General features: G+C 41.3%; 1 protein-coding gene across 2 annotated transcripts; it reads left to right on the top strand.

Annotated features, from left to right (window-relative positions):
- The first annotated feature begins 1,352 nt into the window (after positions 1-1,352).
- LOC100136237 (ubiquitin-conjugating enzyme E2D 2) lies at positions 1,353-18,543 on the top strand. Of its 2 annotated transcripts, XM_021559483.3 has the most exons (8): positions 1,353-1,674; positions 11,439-11,502; positions 11,586-11,617; positions 11,707-11,784; positions 11,924-12,029; positions 12,143-12,236; positions 12,416-12,465; positions 17,718-18,543. In XM_021559483.3, the coding sequence occupies exons 1-7, from the start codon at positions 1,651-1,653 to the stop codon at positions 12,462-12,464; spliced, it is 447 nt and encodes a 148-aa protein (XP_021415158.1). In that variant the 5' UTR covers positions 1,353-1,650; the 3' UTR covers position 12,465; positions 17,718-18,543.
- Positions 18,544-19,403: the final 860 nt, after the last annotated feature.

Below are 19,403 nucleotides of genomic sequence, written 5' to 3' on the forward strand. Positions count from 1 at the left end.
CGGACGTGGGCGATGTGATCCTCCAAGGTGGCAAAGTAGACCAGGTAGACCAGGATGTCAACACGACCGTCTGGTGCCCTCATTCACGAATGCCTGGAACACTGACGGAGCATTGGCTAATCCGTAAGGCATCACCAAGTACTCACAGTGCCCAAACATCGTGCTGAAGGCTGTTTTCCATTCAACCCTGTTGCAGAGTCTCCTGGATGTACTTCTCCATGGCCTCGGTTTCAGTCACTGACAGAGGGTAGACGCAGCTGCGTAGAGCCTGCAAGCAGGCTGATGACACAGTCCCAGGGGCGATGAGGAGAGAGACAGGTGGCGCAGGTCTTGGAGAAAATCTCCCGGAGATCCTGGTAAACCTCTGTGATGTCAGGCTGGAGGTCAACCACAGAACCTTTAACTGACATTGAACCGCAGGGTAAGGGAAAGCAGGTCCTCCGGCATCCGGGTTCCCAGGTGGTGATTTTCCTCCTCGACCAGCAGATGGTGGGGTCATGACGTTGGAGCCACGACGTTGGAGCCACGGGAGGCCAAGGATGACTTTGTGTACGGGTGCTGTGATGAGGAGGGGAAAGCTTTCTTGGTGTATGGGTCCAATGGTGATGGTGAATAGTGCTGTGATGTGTGTGATTGTACCAGATCCCAATGGTCGATTATCCAGGGCTAGAACCGGAAAAGGAGAGGAGAGCGGGTACAAGGGGGTGTTCAGGGAGGAGGCGAGGGCCTGGTAGATTAAATTCCCCATGGTACCGGAGTCCCCTAGAGCTGAAGTGACAACACGAGGGACGTCTAGCCAGTGAAATGGAAACCAGGAACAGTTTGGCTGAAAGCGATGATAGAATACTCAAGCCTACCGCGGAAGACGGATGATCATGAGGCCGACCCTCTGCCCCCGTGGACCCAGGGTTGGGATACACCGCGGGAGAATAATGGGGAATAATCAAGGTGATGATGAGGTCCAGGTGTGCGTAACTATGGGGAACAGGTGTGCGTAATGATGGTTGCCAGACCAGTGGTTAGTAGACCACCCCTAAAAATGTAATCTGTAACATCAAGCTTTATATACGGGCATATCATGATGTTTCTACTTAGCAGGGTTTCCCTCACGAGGGCGCTCAGGGTAGCACTGTCAAACCTTTTGAGATTTCAACAGATTTTTACTGTTTATTGTAAAATGAATAAATAGTTGTCTTTATGTAAGGACATTCCAACCTTGTTTAGCATTACCTAGTCCAATTGTGGCATGATTGAACTATTTGTATCCGTTTGCACCAGTTTCAATGCGGGACTTTTCTTTTGAAGGCGAACCGCTGATTGCACTCATCGCGAATATTGCTCACTTCACAGTCGTGACCAGAAGAACGAGCTGAGCTAACGTAATCATTCGGCTGGTCAAGTTTGTAACGGCAACGTTAAAATATCAGTGCAGTCAAAGGCTGTCGACAAAGGAAAGCCAGAATATCATTCTATATTGATACCCTTGTCTCAACTGTAAAAGTAAAATTGTCATTTTTTGTAAAGCTAGCTAGGTAACCAACACGTTAGGTAGTTCGCCTTACACTACAGCTAATTGATATATGCTAGTTAGCATCACGTAGTTAGCCTGTGCTCTCCTTCGACAACCGCTCCCTGCTACGCACTGGCAGAATGGCCTTAAAACGAATTCACAAGGTAAATGGATTGTTGTTTGACGCTTTGCCGTAAATACTGCTTAATAAATTAGATATTCTGTAGCAGGTAGCTAATGTGGTGAAATTGTTATATTTCGTTTTAGTTAGATAACTACGTTAGTTAATGTCGTACAGTGGGCAGCTGACTATAACGTTAGCTAGCTCGCTGTAACGTTAGCTAGCTCGCTATAACCTTAGCTCGCTATAACGTTAGCTAGCCAAGCGTGCTGCCTTGGCTTTTGGTTAGCAATTTTAGCTAGCAGTAGCAAAGTGGCAACAGGGCCTAGCTTAGCTAGCTAGTTTTAATCACTTTAAAGTGAGTGTGACCAAAACATTAGTAAAGAATCTAAGTAGCTAAAATCCAAGCTAAATGACTTGACCAACGTTAGGTTAGTTAGTGTAAAGTTTGTAAGCTAGTAACGTTATCCCTTAAACTTCTACTGGAGCTAAGAAGATATGGTGAAACCTGATGAGAGGGAGGATAAGGCTGTTGCATACCACTAACGTTACCAGCTCGTGGCATGTTTCGGGTTTGAGTTCCTTGCTGGAAATATAAACCTTGTCATGCAAGCTGGCCAAGTCAAGTGTTATCCTGGTGTGGGTATTTTTTTCTGGCCTCTACTATTTTAAGAAACCACGGGCATAAAACATAGACTTAGCTAGCTGCTGTGGTGTTACTACTATGTTAGTCTGGAATTGCTGTGCCCCCACCCAAGCCAAGTTCAACATTTAAACACCTCTCCTAATATTGGTTTAGAGGTGGCATTCACTGACACTTGAGTTGAAAATGTAAGTAAATGTAGTTAGTTGAACGCATACCATATTACAGAGCTTTGAATGTTATAGGGCCATGGTGTTAAGTGATAGGTATGCCTATTCTATTGTCATTGGCAAATATTCAAACTAAAACTCCATGGATGAGGTCACCAACATTACATTGCTGTAGTAGGTGTTAAACCAATGTCTACACCCTTAACTTTTTTTTTTAGGGAGGTGGGGGGGGGGGGGGTGTTATGTAAAGAGTATCTTATAAATGTTCCTTTTGAATAGATGTAAATGAATGTTGGCCTATGCTGCTAGTTGTTCACCTTAACTGGGACAGGGCCCATGCCTAAAAATAAATTGTTGGTATTCCAGGATGTTGCTTCAAAGCCCTTTGAGTCCTGCCTGAAAATAAAGGGGAACATTGGTTGTTACTGTACAAATAACTTCTAGCATAAAGAACCTATTAGAATTGGAATTTGTTTCAAAGGTACTAGTAGATTAAAAATCATGAGCTGGCGCACACCCAGAAAAATTAGTTTGTGTGGAGGTGCTGACTAACGGTGAATAAACAATAAGGCACAGTGATGCCGACACGTTGGTAAATACCCATTAAAGTGCTGTGAGTTTATATATGGAGTATGCGACTTTAATTTGATAGATTATAGTTTCAAAGATACTGACACAATTGAACTGAATTGAACCCAGCATAGTTTATGAAACCAACAACAAAATGTAGACCTAAATATTAAGTACGATGCATATAACTCAGATTTATTAATTTGCTTATCAAAAACCTTTCTAATTTCACCAAGCCTACTCTTTAGGTTTGCTCAACCACAGAGAAGTGCTTGAGTGCAGATAAACACACACTGACAGCGATGCTGCTGTTGTCTTTCCCTCCCGTTTGGGCTCGCACAGTATAACACTGGACAGGCCAATCCTCATTCTGACTCAGGTGTTTGAGTAAGACATTGCCACAATTTGTCAGGGTTAAGCTTTCATCTATCATGCAAAGTTCAGTATTCCCTATCGTTCGATGCTAATTACTTGCCTCAACTCACATACGCATCACTCAAGTCTTTACAGGCCTATGTTTATTACTGAGTTATAGCAGGTCTGTATTTACATAATGGTTCAGTGTTGATCTTTCTAACCGGTTAGTTAACCATAGTGGTGGAATCCTAGGCCAATGTCACACAGGCTGTTAGCCTGTTACTGGTTGAGTGACAGCTGTGTATCTTTAAACGCTAGCTCAGATTTGCACAGACACCACCTGTGCCTGACGGAAATACAGCCCACAGCTTCCTACCTGTTCAAGGCTTGACTTACACGTCTTTTACTAATCTATTTGATGACAAACATTGTCTCATCCTCTCCCAATCAGACTCGTATGCAATATAGACGGTAATCAACAGGACCCTGAACAGCTTCTGCCCCCAAGCCGTAAGACTGCTAAATAGTTAGTCCAGGTAGCTAGCTATTGGTTATCTGCATTGACCCTTTTTGCACTAACTCTATTGACTCACCACATATGCTACTGCTATTGTTTATCTATCCTGTTGCCTAGTCATTTTATCCCTACCTACAGTGTGTTTGGAAAGTATTCAGACCACTTCCCCTTTTACACATTTTGTTAGAGCCTTATTCTAAAATAGATTTGAATATATTATTTAACCCATCTTCCCCCTAATACCCCATTATGACAAAGCGAAAACAGGTTTGTAGATATTAGTGATATTTTCCTTGCCAAAAAAAAGCGATACCGATAACCAATATAACAAAAAATAGCAGCCTTTTAAGCATTCTAGTACAGTTAAATAGTTAAAACACACACATATGGACAAAGCGGTCTAAGGCACTGCATCTCAGTGCAAAAGGCGTCACTACAATCCATGGTTCGAATCCAGGCTGTGTCACGTCCGACCGTGATTGTGATTCCCATAGGACGGCGCACAATTGGCCCAGTGTCGTACAGGGTTTGGCCGGGGTATGCCGTCATTGTAAATAAGAATTTGTTCTTAACTGACTTGCCTAGTTAAATAAAGGTTACACACATCACACTGACCAAGTTATTGTGTTGGCATTTACGTATGTCCCCAATACCAGTAAAACATAATCAAAACCAATTTTTTTCACTTGCTGTGCTGTTTCTATGGAACGTCGTTTGGGTCTTTTCGTGTCAAAAAATATACTATAACACTATTTGGCGTGTCAAATAAGCTTGTTGACCAATCAGGACATGAATATGACTGCACGTCACATAATTTAATGCGTTCATTTTTTATGTAGTTATTACACATTGATTACACTATCACTCATATTTCATGTCACAACGATTCATTGATACGTATGCTATGATGCTGGTAAAGTTGTCTCACGCACCTACAGTGCTGGTCATAAAAAAAAGCTAGCTAGCTTATGGATGCAAACAATGTTCTTCGCCAAAAACATAGCAAAACATTGTTTCATTATCTATAGTTAGCTAGCTAACTAGATTGCTATGTGTCATCATATAAAATAACCGTCATTTATAAGACAGTTAATATTTGATTAATGGTCGGACCCATCTATGTGAAGCTAGCCACAATAAGGATTAGCCACAATAGTGGAATTTGCGGTTAGTCTTCAAAATATAAATATGGCGTAATTCTGCTGTTTCTATTCATTTCCATCACTGTCAATGACATACTTTTATTTTGAAGGCAAACCGCAAATCCCACTATTGTGCCTAATTCGTTTTGTGGCTAGCTTCACAAAACAACCCGGTCCAGTCGAGCCTAACTAGCCAGATGAAGCTAGCTGGATGCTTATAACGTTATCTTTGGGCAACAGGGTTAAGTAGCTGGCTAGCTATTTATTTTCATGAGCTGAAGTAAAAGTTCAATAGGTGAACAACAAGTGGCAACCTAGCTAATACTTACAAGGATTCCTAAATCGTTGCTAAGAATAACGGAAATGACTGCAGTTTTTACTGGTCATTGTTTTCAGGCTGGTTGTATTGGTGCTAGCTGGGTACCAAGTTAAAGCTAGCTACCCTAGAAGTTGCGGTCGAACAAATGATGCTATATTACCAAAGTGCTATTGTAAACACATCGTTCGTGGCCGGTGTTTGCTTGTTTGCAGACTTTTTCGTACAGCTTTGACAGTGCTATTTTATATTTGTTGACACGCAAAGACCCAAACAGCGTTCCATAATATGTATGTCGTGAAGCTAATAGCAGTGACGCTATCACTGTGTAACTCCGGTAGGGCAACTCCTGAAAAATAGCACACTTGGTAGTGTGTCCTGGTACAGCGCCCTTAACCACTGCGCCACCCGGGAGGCCCACGTCCATCATTCTTAAATGGAAGTTTGGAACCAAGACTCTTCCTAGAGCTGAACCTGTTTTTGCTTTGTCATTATGGGATATTGTGTTTAGATTGATTTGAGGGGGGGAACCATTTAATCAATTTTAGAATAAAGTGGAAAAAGTCAAGGTGTCTTACATACTTTACATACTTACATACTTTACTGTATATGTACATATCTACCTCAATTACATCTGCACATCGACTTGGTACTGGTACCCCGTGTATATAGCCAAGTTATCGTTATTCTTTGTGTATTTATTCCTTGTGTTATAATTTCTATTCTCTCTGCATTGTTGGGAAGTGCCCATAAGTAAATATTTCACTATTAGTTACACGGTAATATCACAGTACCAAAACATCATGATACTTATGATACCAACATTTTAGAATTCTGTACCGTTTCATATGATACTACCACATTTTTCAGCTCTTCTAAAGAACCAGCTGGCACCTATTCTAAAAGTTTTATAAAGGCAGTTTTGTTCCTAAATTCAGTTTAATTTAAGCAAAATCCACTGGTATGCGCCGGTCTAATAATATCCACTTCACTTTAATGTGCAAATCACGTGGCAGCTGTAATCCGCCAGCCGCATCCCCTGCCAACCCTCACTCACCTGCTTCTCTCCACCCGCTTTTCCTGCGCATCTGTTGCGCCACCCGTTTTTAAAATATAGTTTAACCGTGATGGCGAGCAGGGATGCAGACCCTGATGAGTCTTCTGTTATATTTGTACATTTGTGACATTGGAGCAGAGCGAAGGAAGTTGATACATTGATTAATGTAATCGCCTGTTATAACCATGAGCACAGGCCAGTCTGATTACACTGCAAATTCGCTGTCATGCAGACTCTGAGCGCCAGAGAAGGGAAATGGAGCACAGCTTTGCGGCTGGCATGCTTGTAGCTTTACAGTAGAGAACGGCTTGTCTCTAGCCTAAATGGTTTTTAAAAATGACCTGTATTACAGGTGCTACCTTTTTTTCTTCCTATTTTGATTTGCGCTAATTTATACTGGTCAAAAATCTAAATGCAACATGCAACAATTTCAAAGATTTAACTGAGTTACAGTTCTTATAAGCAAATCAGTAAATTGATTAAATTAGACCCAAATCTATGGATTTCACATGACCGGGAATACAGATGTGCATCTGTTGGTGAACCCGTTGGTGTGCCTGATGAACCAAACCACACATTTTTCTGATGATACCAACATATTTCATCACTTTGCTGCAGACAAGTTTAATATGGTTTTTCCAGGATAACTTTTCATAAATTAGAACTCCAAGGAATCTAGTAGATGTGACTTGTTCCATTTCATTCCCACCAATTGAGATCCTAGCTCAGTTTTACAATATTTTGTGTTCTTACTAGTGAATACAATGAAGTTGGATTTTGTCAACGTTTAAAGATTAACAAATTATCTGTAACCATTCAGAAAATGTGGCCATGCCTGAGTTGGCTTCATTAATTAGTAAATCAAAATTCTAGTGTGATGAAAATCGAATTGGTATCATTAGCAAAGAGAATGGGAAGTACAGTAGAAGACACAGCAGCAAGGTCATTGATATAGATTATGAATAACAAAGGTCCAATTATCGAACCCTGTGGGACGCCACAGGATATCTTGGCCCTGGTATATGCTAATGCCATTTGCCTAAAAAAAATTCTCTATCATGAAAACCGTAATAATGCAATTTAGAAAGTAATAGTTTGTCAACCATGTCAAATGCTTTGGATAAATCCAAAAATATGCCAAGAGCGTATTAATTTAAGGGCTGTAAATATTTTATCCACAAGTTGCAAAAGAGCCATATCTGTGAAATATTTTTTACGAAAACCATATTGGTGCTCACAGAGAATAGTTGATTTAAAAAAAATGTTTCAACGTTCTTTTGTACACCAATTTTTCTAGCATTTTAGAAGAACATGGTAGTACAGATATTGGGTGACTATTTGTAAAAACATCTTTGATCCACAGATTTTAATGATGGGGATAACAATTTTCTAATCTTTAGGAACAATACCAGTTTGCATAGATTTGGTAAAGAGTTGAAGTCGGAAGTTTACATACACTTAGGTTGGAGTCATTTAAAACTTGTTTTTCAACCACTCCACAAATTTCTTGTTAACAATCTATAGTTTTGGCAAGTCGGTTAGGACATCTACTTTGTGCATGACACCAGTAATTTTTCCAACAATTGTAAGCTGTCTTGTCGTTGTTGGTAATCAAGCCTACTACTGTTGTGTCGTCTGAAAACCTGATTAATTCAGAGACATGCATGGCTACGCAGTCATGGGTGAACATGGAGTACAGGAGGATGCTGAGGACACACCCTTGTGGGGCCCCAGTGTTGAGGATCAGCGAAGTGGAGATGTTTCCTACCTCCACCACCTGGGGCGTCCCGTCAGGGGTTGAGACCCAGGGCCTCCAGCTTAATGATGAGCTTGGAGGGTACTATGGTGTTGAATGCTGAGCTGTCGTCAATGAACAGCATTCTTACATAGGTATTCCTCTTGTCCAGATGGGATAGGGCAGTGTGATGGCGATTGCATCATCTGTGGACCTATTGGGGAGGTAAGCAAATTGAAGTGGTTCTAGGGAAGGCCTGGGCAACTCCAGTCCTCTGGGGCCTGATTGGTGTCACTTTTCCCCCATCCCTAGCAAACTCACCTGATTTTAAACTAATTGCATTTTTAACTGAAGATCATGATTAGTTGATTATTGGAGTTAGGTGTGTTTGATGGGGCAAAAGTGTGACACTAATCAGGCCCCCGAGGACTGGAGTTGCCCAGGCCTTGTGTAGGATGACCGGTAAGGTGGAGGTGATATGATCCTTGACTAGTCTCTCAAAGCACATCATGATGACAGAGGTTAGTGCTACAGGGTGGTAGTCATTTAGTTCAGTTACCTCTTGCCTACTTTGGTTTCTTTGCATGTGGGGACAGCAGACTGGGATAGGGAGAGATTGAATATGTCCGTAAACACTCCAACCAGCTGGTCTGTGCATGCTCAGAGGACGTGACTAGGGGTGCTGTCTGGGCCGGCAGCCTTGCGAGCGTTAACGCGTTTCAATGTCTTACCTCGGCCACGGAGGAGGAGAGCCCGCAATCCTTGTATTATCCTCAAAGCAGGCAAGGGTGTTTTATCTGAAGTGGCTAGTTTTCCTTTGGTAGTCCGTAATTATCTGTAGACCCGGCCACATACGTCTCGCGTCGGAACCGTTGAATTGCGATTCCACTTTGTCTTTATACTGACATTTCACTTGTTTGATTGACTTGTGGTGGGAATAACTACGCTGTTTCCATGGTGCAGTGGTTCGCACTTTCAGTTTTGTGCGAACATATTCCAGTCTGCGTGATCAAAACAATCTTGAAGTGTGGATTCCGATTGGCCAGACCACCTTTGAATTGCACGGGTACATCCTGTTTGAGTTTCTGCCTATAGGAAGGGAGGAGCAAAATGGAGTCGTGGTCAGATTTGACGAAGGGGGGAGGGGGAGGGTCTTGTATGCATTGCGGAAGTTAGATTAGCAGTGATCCAGTGTTTTTCTTGCGCGAGTGCTACAGTCAATATGCTGATAGAATTTAGGTAGCCTTATTCTCAAATTTGCCTTGTTAAAATCTCCAGCTACAATAAATGCAGCCTCAGGATATATGGTTTGCATAAAGTCCAGTGAAGTTCCTTGAGGGCCGTCGTGGTAACGGCTTGAGGGGGGATATACACGGCTGTGACAATAGGAGGATTCTCTTGGGAGATAATACGGTCGGCATTTGATTGTGAAGAATTCTAGGTCGGGTGAACAAAAGGACTTGAGTTCCTGTATGTTATTACAATTACACCATGAGTCGTTAATCATGTAACACACATCCTGCCATTTCTTCAGGAGATATGTTTATTCCTGTCGGCGCGACACACAAAGAATCCAGATGGCTATATCCCGAGAGAGCCATGTTTCCGTGAAACAGAGTATGTTACAATCCCTGATGTCTCTCTGGAAAGCAACCCTTGGCCTATTTTCGTCTACCTTGTTATCTAGACTGGACATTAGCGAGTAATATACTCGGCAGCGGTGGGTGTTGTGCAAGCCAACAAAGTCTGACCAGAAGACCACTCCGTCCGCCTCTTCTTCGGCGACGTTTTGGGTCAGCCTCTGGAATCAGTTCAAATGCCCTGGGTGGTTCAGACAAAGGATCCGCTTGAGGTTAGGTGAAACACATGAACAAAGTACAGAAAATATGTGTATCTGTTGGTGTGAATGCGTTTGTGTCAAATCAGTGTAATATAGCTGAGTGACTTACCATAGGCCTACGAGATGGGGGGTGAATGACCAGCTGATCATACTTCAGGTATGCGATGTTGCCTTCTTTTTGTTCTTCAATTAGTCGTGGCAGCAGTTCCTTTCTTTTGAGGTGTACCTTTTCGGAGAAGTCTTCATTAATGAAGATTTTGGTTCCCTTCAGGCACATGGCTCACCTGAGAATCTCTTCCTTGTCTTTGAACCTGAGCAGTTTCACCACTATAGATCTGGGCTGTCCATTGGGGATGAAAGTGCAATTCATATGCGTCCTCCATCTCGATGAGTTTAGGATCCAGTTTAAGTTAATCTGCCAGGAGTTTCTTGGCCTTGACAGCAAGTCTAGGCAAATTTGATTGGCACAGGAAGAAAGGAAAAGGGTCTGCTACTCATGAGATGTGCTTCAATGTAAGCTTAAAATCTATTTAAATTATCTTTCTGGTGGTTCTTAAATGTTATATGGTGCCTAAAGTTATAAGTTGGGAGCTGTGTGTGTGTGTGTGTGTGTGTGTTAACTGAGTAAAAGTTTAATGCAGTGTTTTCCCTTACCGCCACAATGACTTGCAGAACATTATACATGTATATTCCTTCATCCTATTCCTCCAGCCAAATCACAGGTAGGACTTTGCAAATCAGAAATTCTATGCAGTACTCTATTATACACTGAACAGTGTGAAATTCAATTAAGTTTGTTGTATTGAGTAGAACGTGAATTTCAGTGACAGGTTTTTGTGAAGCACATGCGCAGAACATTTAGAAAATTTGACGGGGCGAACAGAACTCTAGGCTACTCAGAATTTTTAACCCTGTGGTATTGTGACATCACTAGGTTACACCTGTTGTTTACGAAGCACATGACAAATATAATTGTATTTATTGGCCAAAGAAGTTCTTACCTAATCTGGTTTCCTGAAGTGTTTGCTCTGGCAGGGCTCTGCAAGAGACTATATTCTCTGCCACTGCAATACAAGAAACCTGTTAAGTCACTGTCCACTTTCACTAGGGCCAAGACTAGTCATTGTGAATTGTCATTATGAAAATTGATTCCTCTTTTCCTCCGTCCCTAATTAACCTTTAGAAATACTTACTGTGCAGTGCTCTTTGCAACGGCAGCAATGTAAATACAATGTAAATGCCCTTCGAAATACAACTGTGAGGTCTGTGCAGTAGCAGTATCATGGAGTTTGCTGTTTCCAGTTGTCCTATAAAAGAATCACCGATGCACATGTGTTTGCAACCACAGCCATTATGCTGGATCATCTAAATAGGTGGAGTTGAAGGGATGAGAAACTCAATAACCATGTTGGTAGGGGAACAGTGGGACTGATGGTGTCCTGGTTTGGTCCCTCTTTCAGGAGCTGAACGACCTGGCCAGGGACCCTCCTGCACAGTGTTCCGCCGGCCCTGTTGGAGATGACAGTAAGGCCAAACTAAGCACTTTTATTTGAGCGAACATTCTCAACATTGAAACATGTTTCTAACTGTATCTACTTGTTTTCCAGTGTTTCATTGGCAAGCTACAATTATGGGGCCTGTAAGTATAATGTATAAAGTGTTTGCTCGTTGAAGTTGCATTAGTTTTGGCTGGTCAGTGTGTCCGTTAAAATGTTTGTTTCTTTTCAGAATGACAGTCCATACCAAGGTGGTGTTTTTTTCCTGACCATTCATTTCCCCACAGACTACCCCTTCAAACCACCTAAGGTAATTATTTCCTCTCCTGTTCCTCTGTTCTATTACAATTAATAGTTTTCTTGATGCATGTAGACGATTGAGGAAGTATGGTTTCCGTTGATCTTATGTAATCATGTGTTTGATTGCTGCTCCAACCTTTTCATTGCAGCTAGCATTCACCACAAGAATTTATCACCCAAATATTAACAGTAACGGCAGCATCTGCCTGGATATTTTGAGATCACAGTGGTCTCCAGCATTAACTATCTCTAAAGGTAGGATGTTTGATGTTTTTCATGCTTTTGATACACATTTTTACCTTGTGACTTCATTTCAATTCACATGCCTAAGATCCACTTCTAATACTTGTTTCTAATCTTCTTTTCAGTACTTTTGTCCATTTGTTCTCTCTTATGTGACCCCAACCCTGACGACCCGTTAGTGCCAGAAATCGCCCGTATCTACAAAACAGATACTGAAAAGTAAGTATACTGTAGACCCAGCTTTGTCCTACATTTTGTTCATGAACTGCATACTCTAATATTTGTGAAAAATATTATGCCACTTTTTGATCAGAGACTTGAACGAGATAGGTGCTAAATGATAGTTAATTCCTATAATGTCATATCTTTATAATATAGGACCTTTCCTTCCATATCAGGTATAATAGACTAGCGAGAGAATGGACAGACAAGTACGCTATGCTTTAGGGTAAGACTGCCCTGCATTGTGAAGGGAGTGGACCGTGTGTGTGTCTGTGGTGGAGCTTTATGGGTTGTGACCAGGGGAGAAGGACTCCTCTCCCTTCTCATTGAAGCCACGAAGTTCAAGGGCGACCGTGGTACTACATTGCAGGCAAGACCCACCCCCCGTTATAGTGAAGTGGAAAATGGCAATCTTTGTGTAAATAAAAATATAATTTTTGATGACAATCATGGCACCAATAATTACTTTTACTACACCAGGTGTATTTCCTGATTATTTTAAAATCGTACACAGGTTATGAGGATAATTTTATAGCTAATGGCAGCCTGCAGTACCCCGGTCGGCCTTCAATTTGAGATATTCAATGAGAGGGGGCAGCACTGAGCTAGCCTGCAACGTCACTTCCCGGTGTAGCTCAAACTGCATGTTATGTCTACATAAATCTCTGACATGAGACGCCATCGCAACTGATTTATTTGACTTCAAATGCGGGAATGAGTGGTGTCATGCGATCAATAGCTTTGGCCAGACATTTTTTTTGTGGGTGGGCCTGCAGAAATGTGAGTGGGCCCCAAAAAAACCCACACATCGTCTAACTTCCTGCAATTCTACACATTTTGTCATTGGGTAGAGAGGAAACTGTGCCGTTTTATAGCTAATCTCATGCTATTCTACACATTTTGCCATGAGGTTGAAAGAATTTTGCATTTGAAAGCTAATTAAAGTTAAAGTATAAGTGTGACTGTGATAAAGGCACTGGATTATGAGCTGTCTTGTTTGCTAATGAAGTAAGCAGTGGCATGGTGCATATAGCCATAGAAGCACAGTGGTTTCTGCCTCAATGCAGTCATATTCTTGGCTTATTAGTGGTGTGGCTTTCAGTTAAATGTCATTCCAGTTCATCAATGTCATTCCAGTGCATTGCTTGCTATGAATTCTATCTGATGGTGTTTGCATGTTTAGGTAAAAAGACAAATGTCCTGTTTGGAACACTAACAAGTAGAAAGCATTAAAAAAATATACACAGTACCAGTCAAAAGTTTGGACACACCTACTCATTCAAGCGTTCTTCTTTATTTTTTACTATTTTCTATATTGTAGAATAATTGTTTAGACATCAAAACTAAAACAACACATGGAATCATGTAGTAACCAAAAAAGTGTTAAACATATATTTGATGAGATTCTTCAAAGTAGCCACCCTTGATGACAGCTTTGCACAAGCTTGGCATTCTCTCAACCAGCTTCATGAGGTAGTCACCTGGAATGCATTTCAATTAACATGTGTGCCTTGTTAATTTGTGGAATTTCCTTCCTTAATGCGTTTGAGCCAATCAGTTGTGTTGTGACAAGGTGGGGGTGGTATACAGACGATAGCCCTATTTGGTAAAAGTCCAAGTCTGTATTATGGCAAGAACAGCTCAAATAAGCAAAGAGAAATGACTGTCTGTCCTTTGGTCTAATGAGACCAAATTTGAGATTTTTGGTCCCAACCTCTGTCTTTGTGTGTGGTTCCCACCATGAAGCATAGAGGAGGTGTGATGGTGCTTTGCTGGTGACACTGTCAGTGATTTTATTTAGAATTCAAGACACTTTTTAAAATGTATTTTAAAAACTTTTATCCCTGTTTCTCCCCAATTTCGTGGTGTCCAATTGTCTCATTGCTGCAACTCCCATACAGTCTTGGGAGAGGCGAAGGTCGAGAGCCATGCGTCCTCCAAAATACAACCGAACCAAACCGCACTGCTTCTTGACACAATGCCTGCTTAATCTGGAAGTCAGCCAGACCAACGTGTCGGAGGAAACGCTGTACAACTGGTGACCATGTCAGCGTGCATGCACCCGGCCCACCACAGGAGTCGCTAGAGCGCGATGGGACAAGGACATCCCTGTTGGCCAAACCCTCCCCTTACCCGGACGACGCTGGGCCAATTGTGCGTCGCCCCATGGGTCTCCCGGTCGCAGCCGGCTGTGAACCAGGATCTCTAGTGGCACAGCTAGCAACTGCGATGCAGTGCCTTGGACTACTGCACCACTCGGGAGGGCCCAAGATACACTTACAGTGCCTTGCGAAAGTATTCGGCCCCCTTGAACTTTGCAACCTTTTGCCACATTTCAGGCTTCAAACATAAAGATATAACTTTATATCTTTATGTTTGAAGCCTGAAATGTGGCAAAAGGTCGCAAAGTTCAACGGGGCCGAATACTTTCGCAAGGCACTGTAACCAGCATGGCTACCACAGCATTCTGTGACCCAAAACACACCTCCAGGCTGTGTAGGGGCTATTTGACCAAGAAGAAGAGTGATGGAGTGCTGGATCAGATGACCTGGCCTCCAGTCACCCGACCTCAACCCAATTGAGATGGTTTGGGATGAGTTGGACCGCAGAGTGAAGGAAAAGCAGCCAACAAGTGCTCAGCAAATGTGGGAACTACTTCAAGACTGTTAGAAAAGCATTCCTCATGAAGCTGGTTGAGATAATGCCAAGAGTGTGCAAAGTAGTCAAGGCAAAGGGTGACTACTTCGAAGAATCTCAAGTGTAAAATGTATTTTGATTTGTTTAACACTTTTTTTTTTTTTTTGGTTACTCCATGATTCCATGTTATTTCATAGTTTTGATGTCTTCCCTATTATTCTCCAATGTAGAAATAGGAAAAATAAAGAAAAATCCTTGAATGAGTAGGTGTCCAAACTTTTGATTGGTACTGTGTGAGATGTATAGCAAACATTAGGAACATCTACCTAATATTGAGTTGCACCCCCCCTTTTGCCTTCAATATGTCAGGGCATGGACTCGGCAAGGTGTCCAAAGCTTTCCACAGGGATGCTGACCCATGTTGACTCCAATGCAGTTGTCAAGTTGGCTGGATGTTCTTTGGGTGGTGGACCATTCTTGATACACACTGGAAACTGTTGTGTGGGAAAACCCAACAACGTTGCAGTTATTGACACAAACTGTTGCGCCTGGCACCTACTACCACCCTCTGAATTGCACAGACACAATCCATGTCTCAAGGCTTAAAAATCCTTTAACAAGTATCCTCCCCTTCATCTATACTGATTTGAAGTGGCTTTAACAAGTGACATCAATAAGGGATCATAGCTTTCACCTGAATTCACCTGGTCAGTCTGTAATGTAAAGAGCAGGTGTTCTTAATGTTTTGTACACAGTGCGTGTATATACACTGAACTAAAATATAAACGCAACATGCAAAGATTCTACTGAGTTTTGCTAACCTCTCTGGATTAAAACCTAATTATATGTGCTATATTATGCATGGGATCACAAAAAAAAAAAAACACATTTTACATTACATGTGTAGTTTACCAATAAAATGGTCTAACGGGGATGTGGACATACTCAGTATACAAATCCCAAAAGAAAGAAATGATCTCACTCCAATAAATGTTTATAGAAAGTTAAGCTCTTGCGACCATGGAAATGCCTGTCTATTTGTGGAAAAATCACCCTGATTTAATCTTTAGTCATATCACACTTTACCTATTTGCTTATGGTTTTGCCTACACCTAGTGACCTGCTTTTTAAACTATATGAACAAAAAATATTCAATTTGATTTGGAATGACAAGCCTATTTATATAGCGAATATGAATTAGGAGGGCAGAAATGATTAAATATTAAAGCATTAGACCTCTCACTAAAGGCATCAGTCATACAAAAGTTATACTTAAATCCACTGGTTCTCTTGTAAATTGGTAGGAATGTCTCACCCCATCTTCAAGAATACATTATACATCTGCTCACTTTCGGTTATTTGAAATCAAAATCATTTCCAAAATATCGTCATATTTTAAAACAAGCTTTAGAAAGTTGGTTGCAATTTCAGTTAATCCACCTGAAAAGACAGAACAAATAATACAACAAATATTGTGGTTAAACTCAAATATACTAATTGATAAAAAAAAATAATGTTTCGATGAAATGTTTTAAAGGTATAATTTTAGTGAATGATATCATAAATAGGACTGGTGGAGTTGTCATACATGCAGCTAACACAGACATGGGAATGTCTGCTCTACCCAAAATTACAACCAACTTATTGCAGCATTACCACAAAAATGGAAGAGGCAAGTGGAAGGGGAAAAAAGTAAGGAACTTGTCTGGCGGCCCTGCATTAAATAACATAAATGTTTAAAGAAAAGTGTGATAAATACAAACATATACCAATTTAAGGACCAAAAGATTAACAGCTGTGCCAAATACATTGCAAAATAGTTGGGAAGAGATTTTCGATGTACCCATTTCATGGCAAAGGGTTTATGAAATGATACGCAAAACACCTCCCCACCCTCAGACGCTTCCGCAGGTTAAGAAGCTGGATGTGGAGGTCTTGGGCTGGCGCGCTTACATGTGGTCTGTGGTTGTGAGGCCGGTTGGATGTACTGCCAAATTCTCTAAAACGACGTTGGAGGCAGCTTATGGTTGAGAAATGAACATTCAATTATCTGACAACAGCTCTGTTGGACATTCCTGCAGTCAACATGCCAATTGCACGCTCCCTCCAACTTGAGACATCTGTGGCATTGTCTTGTGTGTGACAACTGCACATTTTAGTGGCCTTTTATTGTCCCCAGCACAAGGTGCACCTGTGTAATGGCCATGCTGTTTAATAAGCTTCTTGATATGCCACACCTGTCAGGTGGATGGATTATCTTGGCAAAGGAGGAAAATGCTCACTTAACAGGGATGTAAACAAATTTGTGCACAACATTTTAGAGAAAAACCTTTTGTGCGTAAGGAACATTTATGTGAATTTATGTCAACTCGTGAAAAATGGGACCAACACTTTACATGTTGCATTTTATTTTTTGTTCAGTGTATATATTTTTTTGCTCAATATGATTGGGTGGTCCTGGCTCTTCAGTCGATGGGCCGGGACCACCGCTGCTTTTATACAGTTGATATATACAGCCATTGGTTGTGACAGTGATATTATTGACAACACTTCAACTAACTCTAGGCAGACATATTTGGCCGCTCTAAATAAATCTGCCTTTGCTTCGGTAGATTTGGGCTTGGTTCTGACAGTATTTCCACTGTCTGGGACTGTTTATATGCCATTTTGGTGGGACTATGGGGGATTTTTATGTGTGAACATCGTAGATCTCAAGTTCAACTTGGGTAGTTGCCAACCTGTTGCTGTGTTGTAATGCATGGCGTTCTTGATCTTCACACCCCTTGTCTATTGTGTAATGATAGTCTATTTTCTTTTTGCTGATTTGTTCTATCTCCACAGGTACAACAGAATAGCCCGGGAATGGACTCAGAAGTATGCCATGTGATAATCTGTCATGGTCGTAACAACTTGCATTATAGATGGAATAAACTTTCAATTACTGTAATTATTTTGCCCATTCGGCCGCAATACTTTACCATCAGCCAATAACAGTAATTATATTTTTCGCCCCCACACCCCATAAATTTATTTACATGCTCTTAACAAGGAAAAATGTCTCCATGTGGCCCCCTTCTTTCCAAAAGATGCTAATTGATCAGAACTCTCATTGGAGCATGTATCTGTATAAAGCCAACCACAGCCACTTTGTGAAGAGCTCTTGATTTCTCTAAGTTTGCGCAGAAAGTGCCAACTAAAAGGAATAAGGATTCTCCAAATGCCACAATTTCTGTATTGAGAGGATCAACATGGTGCAATCACATTTTTGTAAGATTTGCCAATATCGTTAGAGAACTGAGGTCTGTGAATATTATACACTTACTCTTAACTGTTTGAATGGAGAATTGCTGAAGTTAGCTATATCTGCAGTAAATAAGGACAAACATTTTATGCATGTTGATAAGATAAATAATTGGTTTATGTGCTGCTGAGAATGAAAAGAGTTGAGAGCAAACGTGTCCACTTTTTAAAGTTTCACCTTTTTTGTTAATCCTTTTCCTTTTGTTGTTTTTAGAACGGGAGCCATTAGTTAATCCATCATCCACAACACTGTTCTCGCTTTTGCACTGAATACGTTATTCAAAGCTCTATGGCTGATCGATCAACTAATAGCTCTGCTATTTAATGGTTACTTTAATTTTTTTTCTCAATAAAGTTGAACAAATAACCCTCTGGTATTCTGGTGTGTTTTGTAACGTAACTACTTTTTAAATGTATGAACATGGAGATGCATTGGGACTGTTGTTGTTAGTCTGTTCTGGTTGCACTACAAGTAGAAAACGATATGCTGCTGAGAACCCCTCAACAACTGTCGGGCTATTTATATGCCCCCCATGACTAGAGCAGCTATGGCCTTTCAGATGTAATCATAGCCATGTCTTTTCCTAGACTCCTTACATCCATTTAAGCAAATCTTTGAAGACTTGGATTGGTCAGAGCAAGTCCACATCAGTATTGAGATGCACCTGGATGCTGTTCTCTGGATGCTGAATGCCTGCATTTTGAATCCGTAAATGTTTATTTACAGTTTGGTCATTTAGCAGACCTATCCAGAGCGACTTAGATACCCTATTATACTGAATACAAATATAACCTTCATGTAAATTGTTGGTTCCATGTTTCCCAGGAATGTTCCATACGTAGCAAAATCATATTTCTCTCAAATTTTAACATCCCTGTTAGTGAGCGTTTCTCCTTTGCCAAGACAATCCATCCACCTGACAGGTGTGGCATATCAAGAAACTGTAATGATCATGCTGTTTAATCACAGGTGCACCTTGTGCCGGGGACAAAATGCAACTGAAATGTGCAGTTTAGTCACACAACGCAATGCCACAGACGTCTCCCGTTTTGAAGGAGCATGCAATTGGCATGCTGCCTCCAATGTCATTTTAGAGAATTTGGCAGTACGTCCAACCGACCTCACAACCGTAAGTAACCACGCCAGGACCTTCATGTCCAGATGGAGGGGATGCCAAACAGTAATTGTCTAATTTTGTGGGGAAAATCCTGATTGGGTGGGCCTAT

This window comes from Oncorhynchus mykiss, chromosome 14, assembly GCF_057628025.1.
Source record: "Oncorhynchus mykiss isolate SJ-2025 chromosome 14, ASM5762802v1, whole genome shotgun sequence".
Taxonomy (NCBI): domain Eukaryota; kingdom Metazoa; phylum Chordata; class Actinopteri; order Salmoniformes; family Salmonidae; genus Oncorhynchus; species Oncorhynchus mykiss.

What these genes read in the sequence shown, in the direction of transcription:
- LOC100136237 (XM_021559483.3), top strand. Translation starts at nt 1,651, where the DNA reads ATGGCCTTAAAACGAATTCACAAG. An exon ending in ACCCCTTCAAACCACCTAAG is followed by an intron (nt 11,785 to 11,923) that starts GTAATTATTTCC and finishes TTTTCATTGCAG; the next exon opens with CTAGCATTCACCACAAGAAT. An exon ending in AGCATTAACTATCTCTAAAG is followed by an intron (nt 12,030 to 12,142) that starts GTAGGATGTTTG and finishes TCTTCTTTTCAG; the next exon opens with TACTTTTGTCCATTTGTTCT.